Here is an 18,466-nt window from a genome sequence, read left to right as displayed (position 1 = left end):
CTCCGCAACATTCTTGCTGCAACAACCGCCCAGCGCCCTCAATCTTGCCCAGACCTTGCGCTATGGGACGCGCTATGCTCCACCCGTTCACTATCAGCCGGATGAATTTTCCCCCGCGAGCTTTGGTCTCTATCGCTTTTTGGGCAAAGGATACGAATAAGCATCACATGTTGACAACTTGATACCAACCAAGGTCGATCTATCTGATCTCTCAAGCTCAGACTCTTCGTTTGAAGCTTGTACCTTGATAGAAACGTTATTAAGAAAACCGTACTTCAATTCTCTCATGACTGTCAATCATGTCGAACCCGATATATATAAACATTCCCAATCACCAACATGAAGACAGTTACAGCCTCCCAAAATACATCTTGATATCTCCAATGGTAGGCGATTCCAGGAAAAATGACGCCCGAATCTCAGTCTTCAACTGCATTGTGAATTTCTCCGCCAGCACCAGCGACAAAAGCGAGTCGACCCCTATCTCACTGAGGTGGGTATCTTCCGTTAAATTGTCAACCTCAACACCTACCTCCGATGCGATCAATGCCAGCGCATCACGTACTAGCTGTTTCTCCTCCTTCGCCGTAGTGGACTTTTCCGCAGGGGCTTCTGGTGGGGTCATCGGCTTAGTACTGATAGATGAGTTCGAATTGTCAGTTAACCCAGGAGAGGACGAGAGTGTAGTGGTGGTTGTGGCCGACGGGACGTCCCGCTGAGATAGCGGCGGTCGCCCATTCATTTCGTCGGGAGGGTCGAAGAAGCGACTCATTAGAATCCGAGGCAGAGGACGAAGTGTCAGGCCAAGAACTTTGCCGACAACCTCATCTCCGCGAAGGATGTGAACGTCGCCGGTGTAGCAGCCCGAGTCGGACTCGCCGTCGACCCTCTGGGGTCCCATTTTCACATAGCAGCGGTACAGCTTGCCCGGTATTGGGGCCTGGGCAAAGCGCATGGACTTCCACCCTTCCATGACATAAACAGTATTTTCATCGTCTAACCCGATATTGAGAACAAGGCCTCCAACATGCGTAAGGGGGTCGACGTGATGCGGCGGCGTCGTCCACTTGCCGGCCGGGCGAAAGAACCACATCGGCTACTGCTTCTAGTTTGTTCAGCACAACAGACTGGATTGCATGGTAAGGCTCGGCGTAGTCGACAATTGTCTTGAACAGGGTGTAGACAAGGTCCTTTGACATGCGGCTTGCCTCTCCACGGTCTGCCATTGCGCGCAGAGCATCAATACGGCTAGTCAATAGGTGAGTGTAGTCACCGGCAGACCACTCGTCAAGCCATGCCTGGGAATCCCCACACGTTACCACCGCCGTTGCCAAGTCCTCAGCCTGGCCATTGTCGAGAACCTGCCGGAGGGAAAATTGCATCACGCCGCTAGAGCTCTTCAAGTCTGCTTCAAGACGGGCTCGGATCCATTGAGATCTTGACCGGTCCTTTCGAGGTATCAGTCCCTGGAAAATCCGTACTTGGCCAAAATCCATCACTGGCAGTGATTCATTGGGCTTGATCCGGGAATATGCATAGTTGGCCAACGTAAGGCGATGTCGGTGTAAGCAAACTGGAGGATATCAGCAATGTATCCATAGATAGTCAGTCCTATGTCATCCACATACCACGCTTACGAGCGGACGCCCGCTCATCTTATGCCCTGAAGCAACAGCGTAAAAGTCGTCATCCATAACATCCGACTGAATCACGATCATGCCACCGTCTACCCAGAACGAGTCCTCAACCACCTGATGCACGAGTGAAGTACGCAAAGGCGATGGGCTAGCGGATGCCGTGGCTCTATCTTTAAGCAGCAGCCAATCGCCCTTGTAGTCGAGCCAGTAGGGCGCCAAATCCCACTGATAGGATGGCAGGTCTAGCAGCCGTAGGGACTTCTCAACAGGCTTGTACCACTCATTCCAGTCCAGACGGATGCCGACTTCATCAAGGACAGCCATGGTAGCAGCCAGTGTACACCAGTTGTCTTCGTCGAATTTGAGGGTCGGCACGACCGTCTCCACGGTGGGCATATTCGCGCGTACGGCGCCGCTGTACGTCGGGTGGATCCCGATCTCGATGAACACGGTCTTAATGTCGAGAGCCCCGGCATCTCTAGCTTTTCTGAGGGCTTCTGCAAACCGCACAGGTTTTCTTGTGGCGTCACGCATATAGGAACCAGACAGTTGCTGCGAATCAGTAATAGTATCGGCTAACGTTGGCAAAATCATTGGGACTTTGGAGGGGCGGAATACGACTCTATTCGCTATGATTTCGTATTGCTCAAGAATTGAATCCATCTGAGAAGAGTGGAACGCAAACGGGACGTTCAAGAGGATGGTACGGTACCCTTGATCTTCTAGCTTGGCTTTAAGAGCCGTAATGTCATGTTGAAGCCCAGAGACCGTGATGCTGCGAGGACCATTGACACACGAGATCTCATAAGGGTGCGAATCTCCCTGAGCAACCTGATGGAGCTCACTGACTGTTGCTTGCACTGCGAGCATAGCATGGCTGCCCTCGCTGCAGACTCTCTGCATGAGGACAGCTCGCTGGCCAGCAAGGTAGATAGCATCATTGGCTGACAAGGCTCCCGCAGCATAGAGCGCGGCATACTCGCCTAAGCTCGCTCCAATAACCACGTCGGGCAATACGCTGAGTGATTCCCACAGGCGACATAGCGCGATCTGCACACATACTGTGGCTAGCTGCGCTGTCAAGGGGCTGATCTCCGTTAGATCATGATTCTGGTAGGTGATGACTGGAAGGATGGAGCCAAACTTATGCTGGATGCAGATTTCGTCGAGCTGGCAGACTTCTTTTCGGTAAGGAGGATGCTCCTCGAATAGCTGGCGAGATACGCCTCTATAGAAGCTGCCCTGGCCTGAGAAGACAAACGCAACGCGCGTTGATTCCTGAGGAATTGGGGCAGACTCCACAGAGGGCAAGCGCTGTTGAAGAAATGCGGTGATCTCCGGGACAGAGGCTCCATGAACGGCAATGCGGTGCTTGTGATGCATGCGGCGCGCCGTAGTTGTATATGCCAAACTGGGCAGGTGCACCGATGGTGTATGTGTCAGAAAAAGAATCAGCTTCTCGACGTACCGCCGTAGAGAGTTCCTGCTTCTAGCTGATGCTGTGACAACAAATCTTGTTTGCGCGCACGTCCCCGGGCCTCTCCTTGAGGGGGGCTCCTCAAGCAGGAGGCTGGTGTTTCCTCCCGCGGCGCTGAAATTATTGACCATTATATAGCGTTTCCGGTCCGCGCAGTGCGGCCACGGAACATTTTGGTGAGGAATATGCACGTTCAATCGATCCAGATTTGGGAATCTGGAATTCAGCGTCGTTTTTATACCCACGTGCCTGGGGATAGAATTCCGCTGGAAGATCAGAAGGGCTTTGATCATAGAAGTGACCCCCGCTGCTGCTTCTCCGTGGCCTACATTCGCCTTGACCGAGCTGATGTGCAACGGATGGAATCGCCGAGGATGAGGTGGACTGAAAACGCCAGTGACAGATTCCATCTCGGCAGCATCGCCCGCCTGAGTGCCGGTGCCATGCATCTTAACCAAATCTACATCCTGGGGGCGGACCCCAGCTTCCCTTAAAACCTGACGATAAAGTGATTCCTGAGTCGGCGCATGCGGATGAGTGATAGAAACTGAATTCGCCGAGTGATTTGTGGCTGTGGACAGAGCCAGGCCAAGAATGTTATCATTGTCCCGTTCTGCATCGGACAGTCGTTTGAGCACCAGAGACCCGATCGCATCAGCCCGGCAATACCCATCAGCGCCATCATCGAATACTTTGCAGTTTCCGGTTTGCGACAGAAAGAAGCCGCGACTGAGACCGGCAAAGCTGTCGGAGCTTGTCAGAATATTCAACCCCCCAGCTACGATCATGTCCGTCTCGCCACGCGATAGCACCGAGCACGCGATTTGAATTGCAGCTAGACTAGCAGAGCATGCAGTGTCCTACGACGACCCAACAACATTCGACGGGTGGCGTTTCTACAACGCCGAGGCAAGTACCTGCTCACCGCGCGTCTCAACTACCTCGTCTACATTCATGACGTTCTCTCACGGAGCAGGCGTGTGCCCGGCGCGAAACCTAGGCACACAAATTGTACGGATGACTTTCATCGAAATTCTCAGGAGATACGAGGTGCAGTTGGCGAATGAGGAGGTGCCGGTTTATGGGATTACAGCGGGTGTCGCGCACTACCCGAATCCTGAGGTGCGGATGCGCGTGAGGTTGAGAGAGACCGCGACTGGAGACTCTGTGGGATGAGGGGACGATTCATGTACTTTTGCACCTTCAAATCCGGTTCATACCAGGAAGATTGGATACAGCACAGTATGTATGTGCTCTGGCGACCTAACAAGGGTGATGTCTTTGATTTTTTTGAGTCTAGCAGTTGCGCCGTCATTGAATGTTGCATTTGAATCATGTCCACATCTTAATCAAATCCAAAAGCCGTGCGATTATCTCGGACGTTTGGCTAAAAATGCCCGTACATTGGAAGACTACTCAAACACCGTGCTGGCTAGACTTGGAGATCCCGACAGATACCTGAACGGTACGTTTTCATGGAAGCTGTAGTCGATAGCCGGTTCGGGGTGGCACTTCCGACGGGATTCCTTCAAAAGCCGCCTCCAGCCCGACGAGGCTGGACGATCGATACCCCGGGGGTCGTGGGCCATATCAAACTGCGCCTCATCCCCGCGTTTCCATTCAGTCGCGGGACGGTGGGTATCATCTCACCAATCACTCCATTGGGTGCCCACAGAGTACGTTACGAATGATCTAGAAGTCGTTTTGGATGCTCCTAAATGGGGATATCTTCATTGCTCTATGCTGCAATTTAGTGTACGTCAGTCATGCCTACCTGGTGGAGTAGGTTGCAAGTATACAGGTAATTGATACACGAGTCTTAGTAGGAGCCGATCACTGCGACAGCGGTTCAAATCAGTTCTTCGACGAATCTGAGGTGAACGCCCGCGCTTCCACAATCTGCTGCCTCTGTTTCCGCAGGTTACGAGCGTATTTGACGCCGAAGCCATGCTCGAACACCTCCTTGATCTCTTCAAGTACCAGGCCTGAGACCTCAGGGTAGAAGAAGAAGATCAAGATGTAACTCACTCCGTTGATTCCGGCGTAGAAACCAAAAGTACCGGCCATGGTCATGGCATTTGTCATGGACAGGAAGGTACTGGACACAATCACGTTGCTTGCCCAGGAGGAGCAGGTCATCCACATTGTTCCCATCGCGCGGACCTCGAGTGGAAAGAAGTCGGCACTCATCCAGGCTGTGTTTCCGACAGAGATGCCGTAGAAGAGCACGAACCAGATGATGAAGACTAAGACCACGATTGCGGGAGCTGTAATGGCTTGCGGCGCAATCTCGGTAGAGTTCAAGTCTATGTCGATGAAGCTGAAGGCAACAGAGACAGCGATCAAGCCTGCGCACATGCCCCAGACGGTGCAAAGGAGGAGACGGCGGCGACCAACGCGATCGACAAGCATCATATTAACAAAGGTGGTTAAGAAGTTCGTGCCTGCAACAACGAGACCGACGGCTGTGGGGCTGGTGAACCCGACAAGACTGAAGATGGTAGAGGAGTAGTACATTAGTGTGTTGAATCCGGAAATCTGAGAAAGGACCATGAGGCCACAAGCACAAAGCAAGGCGCGGAAATTGCTAGGGACTGTATGCAAACGAACGATCTTGGCCCAGCCGCCCTCGTCGCCGCTAATTGCGCGGGCTTCCTCACATCCAGCGTGGATGGAGGCGAGAACAGCATCAATTTGAACTTCTGTAGCACCGCGATAGAGCTTCTGCAGCACCGCGCGTGCCTCTTCGAGCCGGCCTTTGTAAACTAGGTGTCTAGGCGATTCGGGGCAGAATGGCATCAAGCAGGCCATAATAATCGGTGGTAAACCACCCAGCCCAACCATAACCCGCCACCCGTGCGGGACACTGGCAAAGGCAGCACCAATGGCATACGCGATGACTTGGCCTCCGGTGATAGAGACATTGTTGAGGCCGATAAGCCGTCCACGTGCCTTGGAGGGAGCAATCTCGGCGACGTAAAGGGGTACAACCATTGCGGCAGATCCGACACCAAATCCAACAACGATGCGGCCGACAGCCATTTGGGCGATAGTGTACGCGGCGCCCTGCAAAACGGCTCCGATCACGAACAGGACACAGCCTAGGTAGATGGCGGATTTACGACCCCACTCATTTACCAGTCAGCAAGCTAACCTGTGGCTTTCAACAAGAGGTACGTACCCGATCCGCGGTGTTTCCCGCAAAAATAGCACCGAAAAACGCACCGCCGGAGCAGAGCGATGTGATCAACTCCTTTTCGGAGTTATCAAGATGGCGGCCACCAAGGGCGTCTTTGATATATACTAGAACGGCGGAGATGATACCAGTATCGTAGCCGAAAAGCATTCCTGCAATGGATGCAGTAAGGGCGACCATCCAGACATAGGGGCTAATTGGGATGTCATCGAGATTGGCGGCAACGGTGGCCTCGATGGCAGCGGGCTTATAAACGGACTCGATATGGTCTCCGACCTTGACCGTGTTCTCGTCGAGGCTCAGCCTCTTTTCGTCGGTAGCCATGATGAAGATAGACGCCAGCTATCTGAGGAAAGGGAATAGAGAAGAAAAGTAGAGGAGAAGTGAGGAAGATGGTGAAACTGAAAAGTTGAGTTGTGAGAAAGACGGACACATCGACGCTTGAAACAACACTAACATCGCTGGCAAAGGGGCATATATATAGTCAACCGATCGTCTCGAGCATAGGAAGGTCGCAGTGGCAGCCCCCCCGTCCTACCCTTTTGAGTAAAGTGGATGTAGATAGCGACAGCCAATGAGGGTTAGAACCTCTGGTCAATAGCCGAAAGTGCGGAGAGTCACGCTTGGAATCCGGGGAAAGTTTCCCTCCTGACTCCAGTCCAAGACGCTCTCAGCCAAGTCGCCCACGCTATCTGGACCACCAACCAATCCCAGATACTTCTTTTACTGCGTCTTGTCGTCATAGTCTCATCGCATGGGGCCCCTGAAGTTCGGCCAGGATGCTGATCCTCTGTCCTTCCACCCCGGCCTAGTTGCGATTGTGTAGTGGAGGAGATTTCTTCCGGTCGCTTTCCCATGCACATCTGAGGCGGCTCGACAGTTAGCATATTGACTTGAAAATGGGACGCCTTTCCCGCTCACAAAGAACATCAAGAATCGAGAGATCGAACCTGAACAATGCTGAGTGGGAGGAACACAAGTCGCGGAGGAGGCCCGAGGCCAGAAAGAGCGGAAAGGATTTCCCCATCAGTGGCAAAAGCACAAGAGAAAATAAGCATGATAGCCAGGGTCGCTATAGGTGAGCACCGCCAAGCGCGACGCCACTCTTTGCACTCAAAGAGTCAAGAGTACGATGGCCGACTGCAGTGGCTGGAGAGAGCCCGGGGTCTCCGCACTTTGCTGCAACTGCAAGTTGGGGGTGGAATCGGAGAGAAACCACGAGTCCGCAGAAAGAGGAAAGGCGGCAGCTGATCACGCCAGCTCCAACGTCACCGTCATGCCTTACTCTCACTCTCTATTCTGCCCACTTTCTCTGTGTCACACTACTGGTCTGGGGTGATCTTCCAGGCGTTAATTCTCTCAGGCATCGTCGAGCTTCAAGGTTGGGCCATGATCATGATATCATCCATCGAACCACCCTTTTTGCTTCATTACCCGGATTCGTCTTCAATCTGCGATTTGGTGGCATGATGGCTGTCGTCGGATCATTACTGGGACTATTATACCAAGCAATGGGATGACGGCTCGTGGTCGGCGACGCCATACCATTGTTGACCCTGTTGTTCTAGGTTTTGCTGCCGGTTCGGCTCATCTTCGGTCGAAGTCCACGATCTGCGCTGCGAAATCACACGGGATGTCAAACAGATGCCGACCCCGATTCGCAATCGCGATGACAAGAACCCGCTATGAAGCTTCACTCCATTGGTCATCGTTGATATCTCAACTCGACCCTTCGCATTTCCCCAGCGCTCCATAAGCCGCCCACACTACTCATGTCGCGCTGTTCGAGTGGAGCACCAATGCCCGGTAACCCACCTGCACCCCGGCCAAATTGACAAGGATACCGGCAGGTTCCTGGCTGAGTCGAGTTTTCGGGATCGTGCCGTGCCGTGAAGGTGGTTAATATCGTAACCGCCTTAGGCTGTATACATCGTGGAGATTCCCCATAAGGCCCTGGCATGGCAACTGTCCTTAGCGTCACTGCGTCACCATCACTCGAGCCCGGGGCTACCGTGACTGCTCGGGACCTGACATTGCCGGACCTATCAGGTACCGTGGTGAACAATGTCGTCGGGATTTCTAGGACTGTGCCTGGCGTCGCTCCACCACGGCGGCTTTTGGATATAGAGTTTGACGTCGCCTTTTCCGATGGAGGTATGTCGTGTCGAAGGACTTGAGGTGCGCAGTTTTCTTTAAGGATTGGAAGATATGCATTCTGATCGACTTTCTACTTGTACGAGCGCATCAATTCAGATACTCCAAAGCCAGAGCAACGAATTGGCGTTGTTCACCACCGAGGAATACCTGCGACTCGCAAGCCATACCGCCTGAATCAGTCCATCGCTGCCCACGAACGGTGCACAACGGTCCTGAGCTCCGACTCGTGCCTTGTATTGCTGGTATTTCTCGCAAATTCTACAGTGCTGTAGCTCAGTAGACAAAGTCAACCGTAGATACCAGCCCATCTCCATTACCCCTAACCTTAATCACGACAGATTAAGGCATGCGTCAATAGTTCCCTAGACATTGCCTTGCCAGGCTGCATGAAGCCAAGTGCCCAGACCGGGAGAAACCGCATCGGCCTTTAACCCCATTGTCAGCGGACGGAATTCGTCGGCTGTTGGTATAAGCCCAGGGGGCGGCAAGTGTCCAGGCGGTGTTTGACCGCAGGACAGGCCGAGAATGAGTAATAATCTTGAAAATGCGTTAATCTCGAAGGGGGTTAGAGCACGGGTGCACTTGTCAATCGCCGTTGCTGGACGGTAGCACGGATAGAACAGCGCTTGGCTTCTGTGCTGAATTCATCCACCCGCAGCCTCGATGTCAAAGGCCGAAGAACAGACATGACAATTGAGGAATGTTATACCTATTCTCCACCCACTGTCTGTAGCCTCCTGGAGCGACCTACCTTTCTCTCTTTGACCAGTATCACTTACCTACCCACTCGCCCTCACGGGTGCTCAATCCAGCGGTATCATCACAGCAGTTAAGAATCCGGTCTTCTTCACGATTTGAGAAAAGTATCCAAGCCAGATATGAGCTAGAGCTATCACGGTCTCTCATTGTATTATGACAAGCAATCCCATATTCCTAGAGAGGAAGATGAGGGTCTACCTCGCGGATAGGTACCGGGTGCGATATATACCACGTCATCATACAAATCGGTCCAACGGCTTCAAGCTCGCCTATTTCGTTGAGCTATTGAGCAGCTAAGTATTGAGCATTCCTTTACTCCGGTATCCAGTTCCGCGGGCCAAACTCACAATCGTTGACTATACCCCCCATCTGCAGGAGCTCCGCCGTTCGCCAGAATCCAAGCGTTGAGATCGAGACATAATTCCTACACGCGTCTTCCTCCACACAGTCCAGATATGAAATCCGGACGACATGATGAAGCTCACGATGGCCATCTTCATTTAGTAAGCTGAAATATATATAGAAAACCTGGTCTCTGGGAAGTTACTTTTCATCACACAGGCCACATCGGCATCCATAGGAATCGCATGTTCGCGAAGTACGCCAGTTGTGGTCCCATTGATCATCGGGGACGTGACAAAGGTACCTTTGTCTACAACGACATGGTCCGTGCCATCGTAGAAGTCGAACGTGTTCATCATCTGATCCAGGCCAGGACGGTTCTCATCCTCATGGACCTCCCGCCAAAGATGCATCTAAACATCAAATCGCCCTATATCGATCAACCGATTGAGTGTACGTTGAACGAGAGCTTTTTAAGACCACACCGCAAGTAAACGCGGTTCCACATCTCTCCCGACAACTTTCAGGTCCGAGCCCGTCCTATTACAGCTTGAATCCTTGTTCTTGAGCAAGTAAGACTGACCAAGCTGACATTGCATGTAATGACAGTATTTGTTTCATCTTGAATAAACGGCTGCTTTAAAGGTGGTTGGATAACAGCTGTGTCCTATCAGCACAACCTATCTCACCCTACACCCATACAAATTACCTAAAAGAACCAGGGCAAGCCCGTACCATAGAAACGGCGAACCTATCTTCAGTCCACTTGTGCGGCATGCTTGTAAGTGAATTGGAATGTCCGACCACCCTTTATCCGCCAGCGCAAAAGTTTGCTCAAGATTCAGTTCCCTTTGTCGGGCTTCCTTCCGGCGCTGGGTATACACGACGGCGCCATATCCTAGGAGTGCAGAGACGACTAAGACAGCGAGCACCGAAGCGACGCCATCGATACTATTTGCGCCCATGCGCCAGCGTTGCATGTGCCAGATATCTCTCACCGAGTGCTCCCTAATCTGGTTGATATAGGAGGGTTTTATAGGGATTTATTATAGGGCGGAACATCATGATACTCGTTTGGATCCAGGGAAGTATATGGATGGGAAGGTAGAACAAGAGGAGCCATAGTGTGCGCTTGCGGTAGCTGAGGGCATGACCGGGGCCGTTTCCGTGTAAGTTAAGCGGTTCTTTGGGTTGGGCAGTCTGGCCAGATGCGTTGCTTTGCAGTTCGATGCTCGGCTGCGAGGCGCTGGAGGTAAGGGCTCTGCTGCAAATTTGGCTCATCATGTACGGTTGAAATTAATGTGCATTCTTATCACATCAACACGCCGCGTTGGGGGTCCCCGGTAAATAGAGATGCACATAGCAGGCGATCGGAGGGCACTGAGCAAACTCAGTCTCGTTGGATAATCCAGTCTGGGCAGAACAAACATCACCACGCAATTGGCAGACGGGACCTGAACAGCCTCAAAGATGATAAGAGCCTGGGGTGAGGCTCCGCAGCTGGGGAGACGCTAGGCGCTTCGGCCAGAGGCTCGAGAACAAAGCAATATCTTACTGGCCCTGATCTGCTCTCGTGGTGTTGGCATGATGACGAGGCTTGATCGAACGGGGTGGACAAGAGTCAAAACGTGGGAGGTGCTAGCGCTCGCGATATCCATGAGAGAGAACGTTGGTGAGTCTCTTACAGTCCCTGCCCATGGTGCCAGCGAGTATAATAGCCTTGCAAGGACCGCGTTCGCGCGCGAATGCGAGTTTGAGTTCGGCCATGTCCAAGCAAGTAGTGCCTCCAGTGCACCATGAATGGGGTTGAATTGCTTCGATTTTAAGCGTCCCTTAACTAGTTCGTCCACGAAAGAAAGGGTGGACTAGCGAGTACGCGGTCGTTCACGGCAGCCGAAATCCCTCCTCTTGAATCTGCTCAAGAAGATCTAGATGTTTTTGTATCTGATGAGACGAGTAGTGGAGATGATGACGTCTAAAAGTATTCCCGTAGTGATACGAGCGTACAGACGGGTGAGATTCGTCATGAAGTGGATGCTCTCGTGAGGAGGAAATCAGTGCTTTCAAGTGTCGGATGTAGCCCACGCCCGCCCTTCGCTCTTTTCCTAACAGTATCGCCTATACAGAGCCGTTGCCGGCATCCATGATGAGATGCAATTTTGCACCCGGCAGCGAAAATGGTGGGCCGGGAAACAGCTCACTAAGCGACAACTTGTATATGACCAGCTGACAGTGCCCCCGAGAAATTCCTCAGTTGCTGAGAGAGCCGTAGCAGAGCCGAGTGTGATGGCTCGGCTTTCTGTGAAGTTGCTTGGGCCAGTATGCGGAGTGGACGGAAGCGGCCGTAATTCTAAAAGGTCGTGCAGGCCCTGCAGCCCAGATTCACTGTGAGCCCATTCAGTTTGGACACCTTAGAAAGCCGAGACATACCATTTCTTAAGTGGCTCTGTTGGCAATCCGGCATAGGGTACCATACCATAACTACTACAGTGACTCGGCAACTTGAGTTGATGCTCCCATGGCGAGAACAGAACCTTTCAAGTCATGCGTACCGTCCAGTGCTTACACTCTATGGGTAGGGAGTCTATTGCGATTGACAAGATATTCACTACAAGTATTCACGAAGACAGAACTATTGATAGTCTCGCTTAGCTTTAGTATCTCGGTATCCCTTCAGGAGTACTATAAAAGGCGGGTTTTCTCAGCTTCTCGTTAGCATTTTGTTTCCCCTTCTTTTCCTACCTCGCTACCTTCAAACAGCAGGTCATGAGCCTGGGCTCGCCTACCTCTACCAGGATCAAGATGGCAAACGACACCTCCGACTCGTGATTTACAGGCTACCTCGATCTCCCCCTTCCATTTCCGGCACGCACGCTACTGAATGAGGCCAATTCCCGTTACATAAAACCATCCTGGTGGTACTCACATGAAGTCGGAAGAAGTTGGATTTGGAAGTTGACGTTTAAAACGTTGACTGTAGAAAGCGAGCAAGAAGGGAGCCAGACCAAGGGGGATCCAACCCCAACGAGGCCCAGCTGGGTTAGATCTAATCACCGCTTTTGCTTTTCCATATTGTGCTTGGAGAATCACTATCAACGTGGTGGTAGTATAAAATAAAGCGGTTAGAAGTTTGGGCACATTCTCAAATTTGTAAAATTGTCGTAAATCCCAAAGTCCAATGACTTAACAACCATAACTAATCAAACATCTAGACCAGCTAATCTAATAGTCTGCATACTACCTACGCACTTTTTATACTGCTTCAACACGGCGCGGTATAGAATTAATTAGGCTATTGATTTTACTTAGAATAGCATATCACACCGCGGGACTAGCTTCATGAAACTACCTCTGATTAATCTAGGAGCTCTCTTCTATAAAGCGATAAGGGGAAATCCTCACTAAATTCGTTTTAAGCGAATTCCCACAGCACAGCATCTCTATAGGGCTTCAATCGGGTGAATGCAGACGCTACTTGGACTTGTAAACTAAGTTTGCGCCTCATAACTCACATGAACCGACGCAATATCTTGCTGGAACACAAACCCAGGCCTCTGCACATATAAATTTGTTTACGAAAGAGAATGGACGGCGCGAAATTTCAAGATTATTGAGCAAATAAAATTCAATTAGGTATCATATCTCATTTAAGTTAATCACATCATAATGCATGAGATGTATTAAAGAATCTTGAGCAGTCTCCAATGCCTACCAGATCAGAAAGAGACTCAAGAGACCAGAAAGTTAAAGGAAAAATGGTATGAGTGGAGAGCAACATCGCATCAACGCCCACGTATACCATTAGGGCTCGGTTAGCACAAGCGCAAATCAGAGACTTACTAAGCCGAATGCTTAGGCACAGCCCCCTCAGAGTGCACGGCACCTGCTTCGACTCGCTTCTCCTCATCCGCGTCGAAACCGGTTTGCTCAAGGACGGCAGCGCGGCCGCGTTCGTTCCTTGTCTTCCACGCGGGGGTACCGATGTAAGGAATACCGTTGGGGTTTGTGAAGATGGCCTCTACATCTTCGAGGGTCTTACCGGCCGTCTCGGGGAACATGAAGAAGACGTGCACGAACATAGCAGTGCAGAAAACGCCGAAGACAATGTAGACTCTCCATTGGATGTTCTCAAAGGCAGGCGGAACGAAGTAACTGAGGGCAAAGTTGAAGGCCCAGTTGGAGGAGGTGGCGAGGGCGTTGGCCTTGCCACGAACACGAAGCGGGAAGAGTTCAGGCGGGTATACCCAGGATACAGGACCCCAGGAAATGGCGTAGGTAGCGACGAAGAGGTAGGTGCAGGCAATAACGGCTTTGGAGGGAGGCCCACGGATGATCCAGGATTGCGCTGCGATGTTGTCCAGCCCGCCTGGGGGCGCAGGGTCGCCGTAGTTGGCCATAAGACCGGCGTTGGCAAAGAGGAAAGCAAGCATGCCTGCGGCACCAAGGAGAAGAGTTGTGCGACGACCCCAGCGGTCGACCCAGATAAGGGCGGGCACGGTCATGACGACGTTGATGACGTATTGAATACTGGAGGAAACGAGGACGTTGTCGCCCTCAAGACCTGCCATCGCGAAAAGGTATGTAATGTAATACATCATTACATTCATACCAGTCAGCTGACTCCAAATTTGAGTAAAGACGCCGACGTGCGTGCGGTTAATCATGTTTGGTTTGAGGAGTTCGAGGTAAGAGACGTCGGCATTCTGGCGCTCGAATTCGCACATGGCTTTGATTTCCTCATATTCGCGCAGGACGAACGGAGAGTTGGGGTCACCCTTCCCATGGACAAGAGTCAAGACAGCGAGGCAGTCCTCCCATCGATCCTTGCGAGCCAACCAACGGGGTGACTCAGGCAAGACCATCATACCGAAGAAGAGAAGGACGGCAGGTATCATCTGCAGACCCCATGGAATGCGGAATGCGGCAGTGCCAGAAACGTAGCTAGTTCCATAGGAAATATAGAACATAATCATAATACCCCATGTGATGGCCCATTGCTGAAGACCGACGAGACGGCCACGCTTGGTTGGCGGAGCGATTTCCGTGATATAGACAGGAACCTGGGCGGAGCAGATACCAACACTGAAACCGTTTATGACACGACCCACGATAAGCATGGGGATGTTCTGAGAGGCGCAAATAATGATGGAACCGATACACCTATTTCAGTTAGCGAAGTTACGCAAGAGTGATGGAAGAACACTCACCAGATAACAGCGCCAATTTGGATGGAAGCCCGTCGTCCGAAGATGTCAGAAAAGAAACCGGAAACCAGAGCCCCGAGCCAGGAGCCTCCAGGCATGGAAGCAGTGATACCACCCTGAACATTGGAGTTGGGGCCAGTGCACTGCGGCTCCCCATTTTCGTTGAACTGAATTGGACCGTCATTGAAGTAGCAAAGATAAGCATCTGTGTGAATGATGGCGGACATGGAGGAGATGTCGAAACCGAAAAGGCCACCGCCAATGACGGCGATGGCCGCAATCGCATAGATGTTGCCAATAACCATGGTGGTTGTTGTGAAGGCTGGCAACTGGCCAAAAAGAGATGGAGAAAAAGAAACTCGAATCCGGGGGTTGGAGGAAGGGCTAAATAGTCGAATGGAAAGAACGAGTCGGAGGGAATGCCCGAGAATCGGGGCAGGTGACTGGGAAAATTCTGTGAACATGGGGAGACTTCATTTTGACAACCTTCAACGGTCAAATATCAGGAGTGAATGCGGCCACAGTGAATGGCCGGAAACAGTGTTGCGGCCCACCGGGAGCGGACAGTAAGCCACTTGCATCGCAGGATTCCAGTTCGGTCCGAGTCGAGAACAGAATTAAGTCCGGTGTTATGGAGAAAGCCATATGGAAGTGTCATGCAACTCCAGATTTGCTCCATGGGATCAGGAGTGCGGGACTCCGTGGGGATCGAGGACGGCCCAATGTCACCCTGAACGGGGTGGCCATACTGAATTCCCTTTCCATTGGCTCAAGCCGAAGAAAATGGAGCCGGAAAAGCTCGGGGGTTTGACAGATGAACCTTGGACGCACCAGACGCCGTGATGCAGGCCGAGACCCTAGACAAGGCCAATGAAGCCGGTCTCACCACTGGCGCGTTGCGGTTTTGATCGGCATTCCGCCGAGAATCTCTTTAGGACCGCCGGAGGCAGCTCTGGGGACTGAAAGATGTGAAAAAAGAAGTGAGGCAGAGGGAAGATTGAAAGAGTAGCAAAAGAATGAGATTGTGCGACAAAGTCAAAACAAAGCAGAACCGTGGGAGCGTGAAGCGTCAAGGTCGGGGGTGCCAAGGACGCAAATGCCGCAATTCGCAACTTCCTTGGCCTCGGGGGCCATATCCTCCTCGGCGCACATTTAACCGAGACTGCTCTTGTCCTGCGTCAGAGGCGTGCGAGGCGTCGCTGAAGCTTCCCATCCTTGATTTGTGACACCTTAAGTCGTGAAATGAAGCATAGTGGCGCTCTGGGCTCCTGGGATGGTGAGATGGTGGATCACGTGGCATATCCAAAGCAGGTCTGGGAAGCGATGGCTATATGTCTTATTGGGTGGCCGGCAGGCCACCTTTCTAAGATGTCTAGCTTACTAATAAATGAGTAAGCGAGATAGAGCCCCTAGGGGCAGGCGGTACCGGAGAGCAGTATGTTCCGACAGCAGGCTACAATCATGTGATAGTGCTTCTGCCTCGCTGCCTTATTGTTGCTCCCCACTCCTTGCCGCTTTAAGAAGTTGTGGGCTGTGGCCGTGTCCTACTACTAGGTATAGAATCACTGCTAGTTTCGAAGCCCTACGCTTAAGAACTATCCCATAAATATGAGCTCCTAATTCCAGCTTGCCTGGTAACAACGGACGGACATTTGGGCCAGAAGCTCTAGGTGGAAGCGCAGTTAGATTGATCAGTCAGTTCCATCGATAGGACCTGCCAAATCACTCAATGGTGATACCAACCAATTTGACCCTGTGGGAAAAGGAAAAAAAAGAAAAAGAAAAAGAAAAAAAAGAGAAAAAAAAATGTACAGGTGAGCAGGTGAGCCTCGTGACAGATAGAGAATCTGGGGTGAGAAGTTGAATGCAAGTAATTAGTAGGCGTATCCTGTATTTGTCAAGCAAGACACCTGCAACGCCATTATGACTACCCACCTTTAGTTTCATAGATTCATTTTGTCTTTAAGATATCTTGTAACTAATCTGCGCGTACCATGCCAGGAGATAGCAAGGTAGGTTCCTGGGATTTCTCGATAGTCGAATGTGAGGTAGTCATGGGAGTCAGGTTTGTTGAATTGGTGAGAATCATTCAACAATTCATAGACCAAGTGTGCCAGCGAAAAGATCATGAAGCTTACCCGTGACCCGTTTCCTCATAAATGCTTTGGGTAAATTCCTTGCTGTCCAGGAGATTCATTTTATTCCATACACAGGGTTGTTCAAAAACCAGAGAGCTGTGGCCTTCCTGGTACTTACTCAGTATCTACCGGTATTCTGTCATCACAACAGGAGCTGAACTTCCTGACTTGGCCCTTGATGCCCCGCCCTTATGCCCTTGAACTATCTGTGCTCATTCGGTGCAAGCATTGAGGTCAATGTGGCTTGGCGACTGTTGAAACACAACTTCACCATCTCTACTTCTCAATCCCTCTTCTTTTCACTCCGTCTCCGCAACACAACCAAGCCAACAAGATGGGCACGGAGTTCTTCACCAGCAGCTATCTCAAGTACAAGGCCGATACCAACGCGGTTGCCACATGGCTTGTTGCAACTGCCAAATAGTGCGGCTTCCCCGTTGAGACGCTGGGGGAACCTTCCACCGCCAGTGTTCCTATTCCACAAATATCCCAACGGCTCAAAGGAAAAGCGAGAAAGCAGGCTCGAGGGGTCGCAAACAAATTCGACACGTCTCCGAAGCCCTTCGTTCAAAAATATATTCTTGCTGTCAAAGACTTTGTCACCCTCGCCGACTTCATCGGTGCATCAACCAATCCCGCAGTCCTTGTCCCTGCTGAGTTCATCACGAATCTCAACAGAGCCATTTCAGTGCGACGACGCCACGGAGATCGGCTGGAGAAGAATACTGCTCTGAATGATGAATTGCGAGAATCTTCCGAGCGGCACAATTACTTCATCAACATTCTGGAACACGTGAAGAAAGCGTTGCTTCCCCGAATGGCAAGCGACGAAACCGTCAGTTCCTCAAAGAAACATGCGACAGGACACCCGCCCAGCAAGAGAAACAAAATGGCGAACAGATTTGATGGCCTCCGTATACACGAGCCGTCCGAGGCATTCCTGCAGGCCCCAGACGTTGATATTCCTGCTAGCAAAGAGAGCGAGCACGTCGAGTACGAAGCTGAATTGGCCCAGGACTTGGAGGATGCCTGGGTTGCTTTCTGCCTGTTGATGAAGGATTTCACCGAACTGCAAACCGTTATTACCGACACCTGGACCGGTTACAAGGATGGCAAATTCGACCTAGTCGCATCGACCCTGACGACGAACTCAGCTCTCGATATTGCACAGCGCATGGAGCAAGATATACAACACTTGGTAAATAGGTTCGGCGGATGTACCAGATTTTGTGCTGCGGCCTACGCGGCTTCCTGCGAGGCTCATGGAGTGAACACAGCCTTCTGGGAACATACCGACGATGACTTATATTCCCGTGCCTATAATCTGGCCCAGGCGTTTTTTATGCCTTCATTTTTGTTCCTGAATAGGTTCTGCGGATTCATCGAGAACGGCGGCGCCCTTTACTTCAACATTGAACAACTCAGTGGTTTCGATCGCGCGAAGGATTGGTCACAGAAAACCGTGGTTGCAGGTGACCAGGCCTCGTTTTTTCGGTCGCGCACCACAAAACTGCTTAATAATCGGCTTGGCGGTCACATGCATGTCACGCCACCTA

General features: G+C 51.5%; 5 protein-coding genes across 5 annotated transcripts; 1 reads left to right on the top strand and 4 right to left on the bottom strand.

Annotated features, from left to right (window-relative positions):
• Positions 1 to 349: 349 nt before the first annotated feature.
• Positions 350 to 3,902, bottom strand: BDV17DRAFT_295898 (uncharacterized protein; the record flags this gene model as incomplete). Its single annotated transcript, XM_073763180.1, has 4 exons — positions 350 to 1,096; positions 1,161 to 1,498; positions 1,549 to 1,573; positions 1,629 to 3,902. The coding sequence occupies 4 exons, from the start codon at positions 3,900 to 3,902 to the stop codon at positions 350 to 352; spliced, it is 3,384 nt and encodes a 1,127-aa protein (XP_073610733.1).
• An 807-nt stretch (positions 3,903 to 4,709) lies between these two features.
• BDV17DRAFT_224803 (general substrate transporter) lies at positions 4,710 to 6,950 on the bottom strand. The gene is made up of 2 exons (XM_073755675.1): positions 6,296 to 6,950; positions 4,710 to 6,243 (listed from the first exon to the last, which is right to left on the bottom strand). Exons 1-2 carry the CDS (start codon positions 6,632 to 6,634, stop codon positions 4,969 to 4,971), a joined length of 1,614 nt encoding a protein of 537 aa, XP_073610732.1. The 5' UTR covers positions 6,635 to 6,950; the 3' UTR covers positions 4,710 to 4,968.
• A 2,249-nt stretch (positions 6,951 to 9,199) lies between these two features.
• BDV17DRAFT_275767 (uncharacterized protein) lies at positions 9,200 to 10,349 on the bottom strand. The gene is made up of 3 exons (XM_073759257.1): positions 10,178 to 10,349; positions 9,942 to 10,095; positions 9,200 to 9,891 (listed from the first exon to the last, which is right to left on the bottom strand). The coding sequence occupies exons 2-3, from the start codon at positions 9,987 to 9,989 to the stop codon at positions 9,727 to 9,729; spliced, it is 213 nt and encodes a 70-aa protein (XP_073610731.1). The 5' UTR covers positions 9,990 to 10,095; positions 10,178 to 10,349; the 3' UTR covers positions 9,200 to 9,726.
• A 3,058-nt stretch (positions 10,350 to 13,407) lies between these two features.
• Positions 13,408 to 15,077, bottom strand: BDV17DRAFT_295896 (sugar porter family MFS transporter; the record flags this gene model as incomplete). The annotated part of the gene is made up of 2 exons (XM_073763179.1): positions 13,408 to 14,728; positions 14,776 to 15,077. 2 exons carry the CDS (start codon positions 15,075 to 15,077, stop codon positions 13,408 to 13,410), a joined length of 1,623 nt encoding a protein of 540 aa, XP_073610730.1.
• A 1,792-nt stretch (positions 15,078 to 16,869) lies between these two features.
• On the top strand, positions 16,870 to 18,348 carry BDV17DRAFT_275760 (uncharacterized protein). Its single transcript, XM_073759256.1, has one exon. It carries the CDS (start codon positions 17,102 to 17,104, stop codon positions 17,642 to 17,644), a length of 543 nt encoding a protein of 180 aa, XP_073610729.1. The 5' UTR covers positions 16,870 to 17,101; the 3' UTR covers positions 17,645 to 18,348.
• Positions 18,349 to 18,466: the final 118 nt, after the last annotated feature.

The sequence above is a fragment of the Aspergillus undulatus genome (assembly GCF_047715775.1).
Source record: "Aspergillus undulatus strain CBS 261.88 unplaced genomic scaffold BDV17scaffold_78, whole genome shotgun sequence".
NCBI classification, from domain to species: domain Eukaryota; kingdom Fungi; phylum Ascomycota; class Eurotiomycetes; order Eurotiales; family Aspergillaceae; genus Aspergillus; species Aspergillus undulatus.
This window is presented reverse-complemented; position numbering and strand designations above follow the sequence as displayed.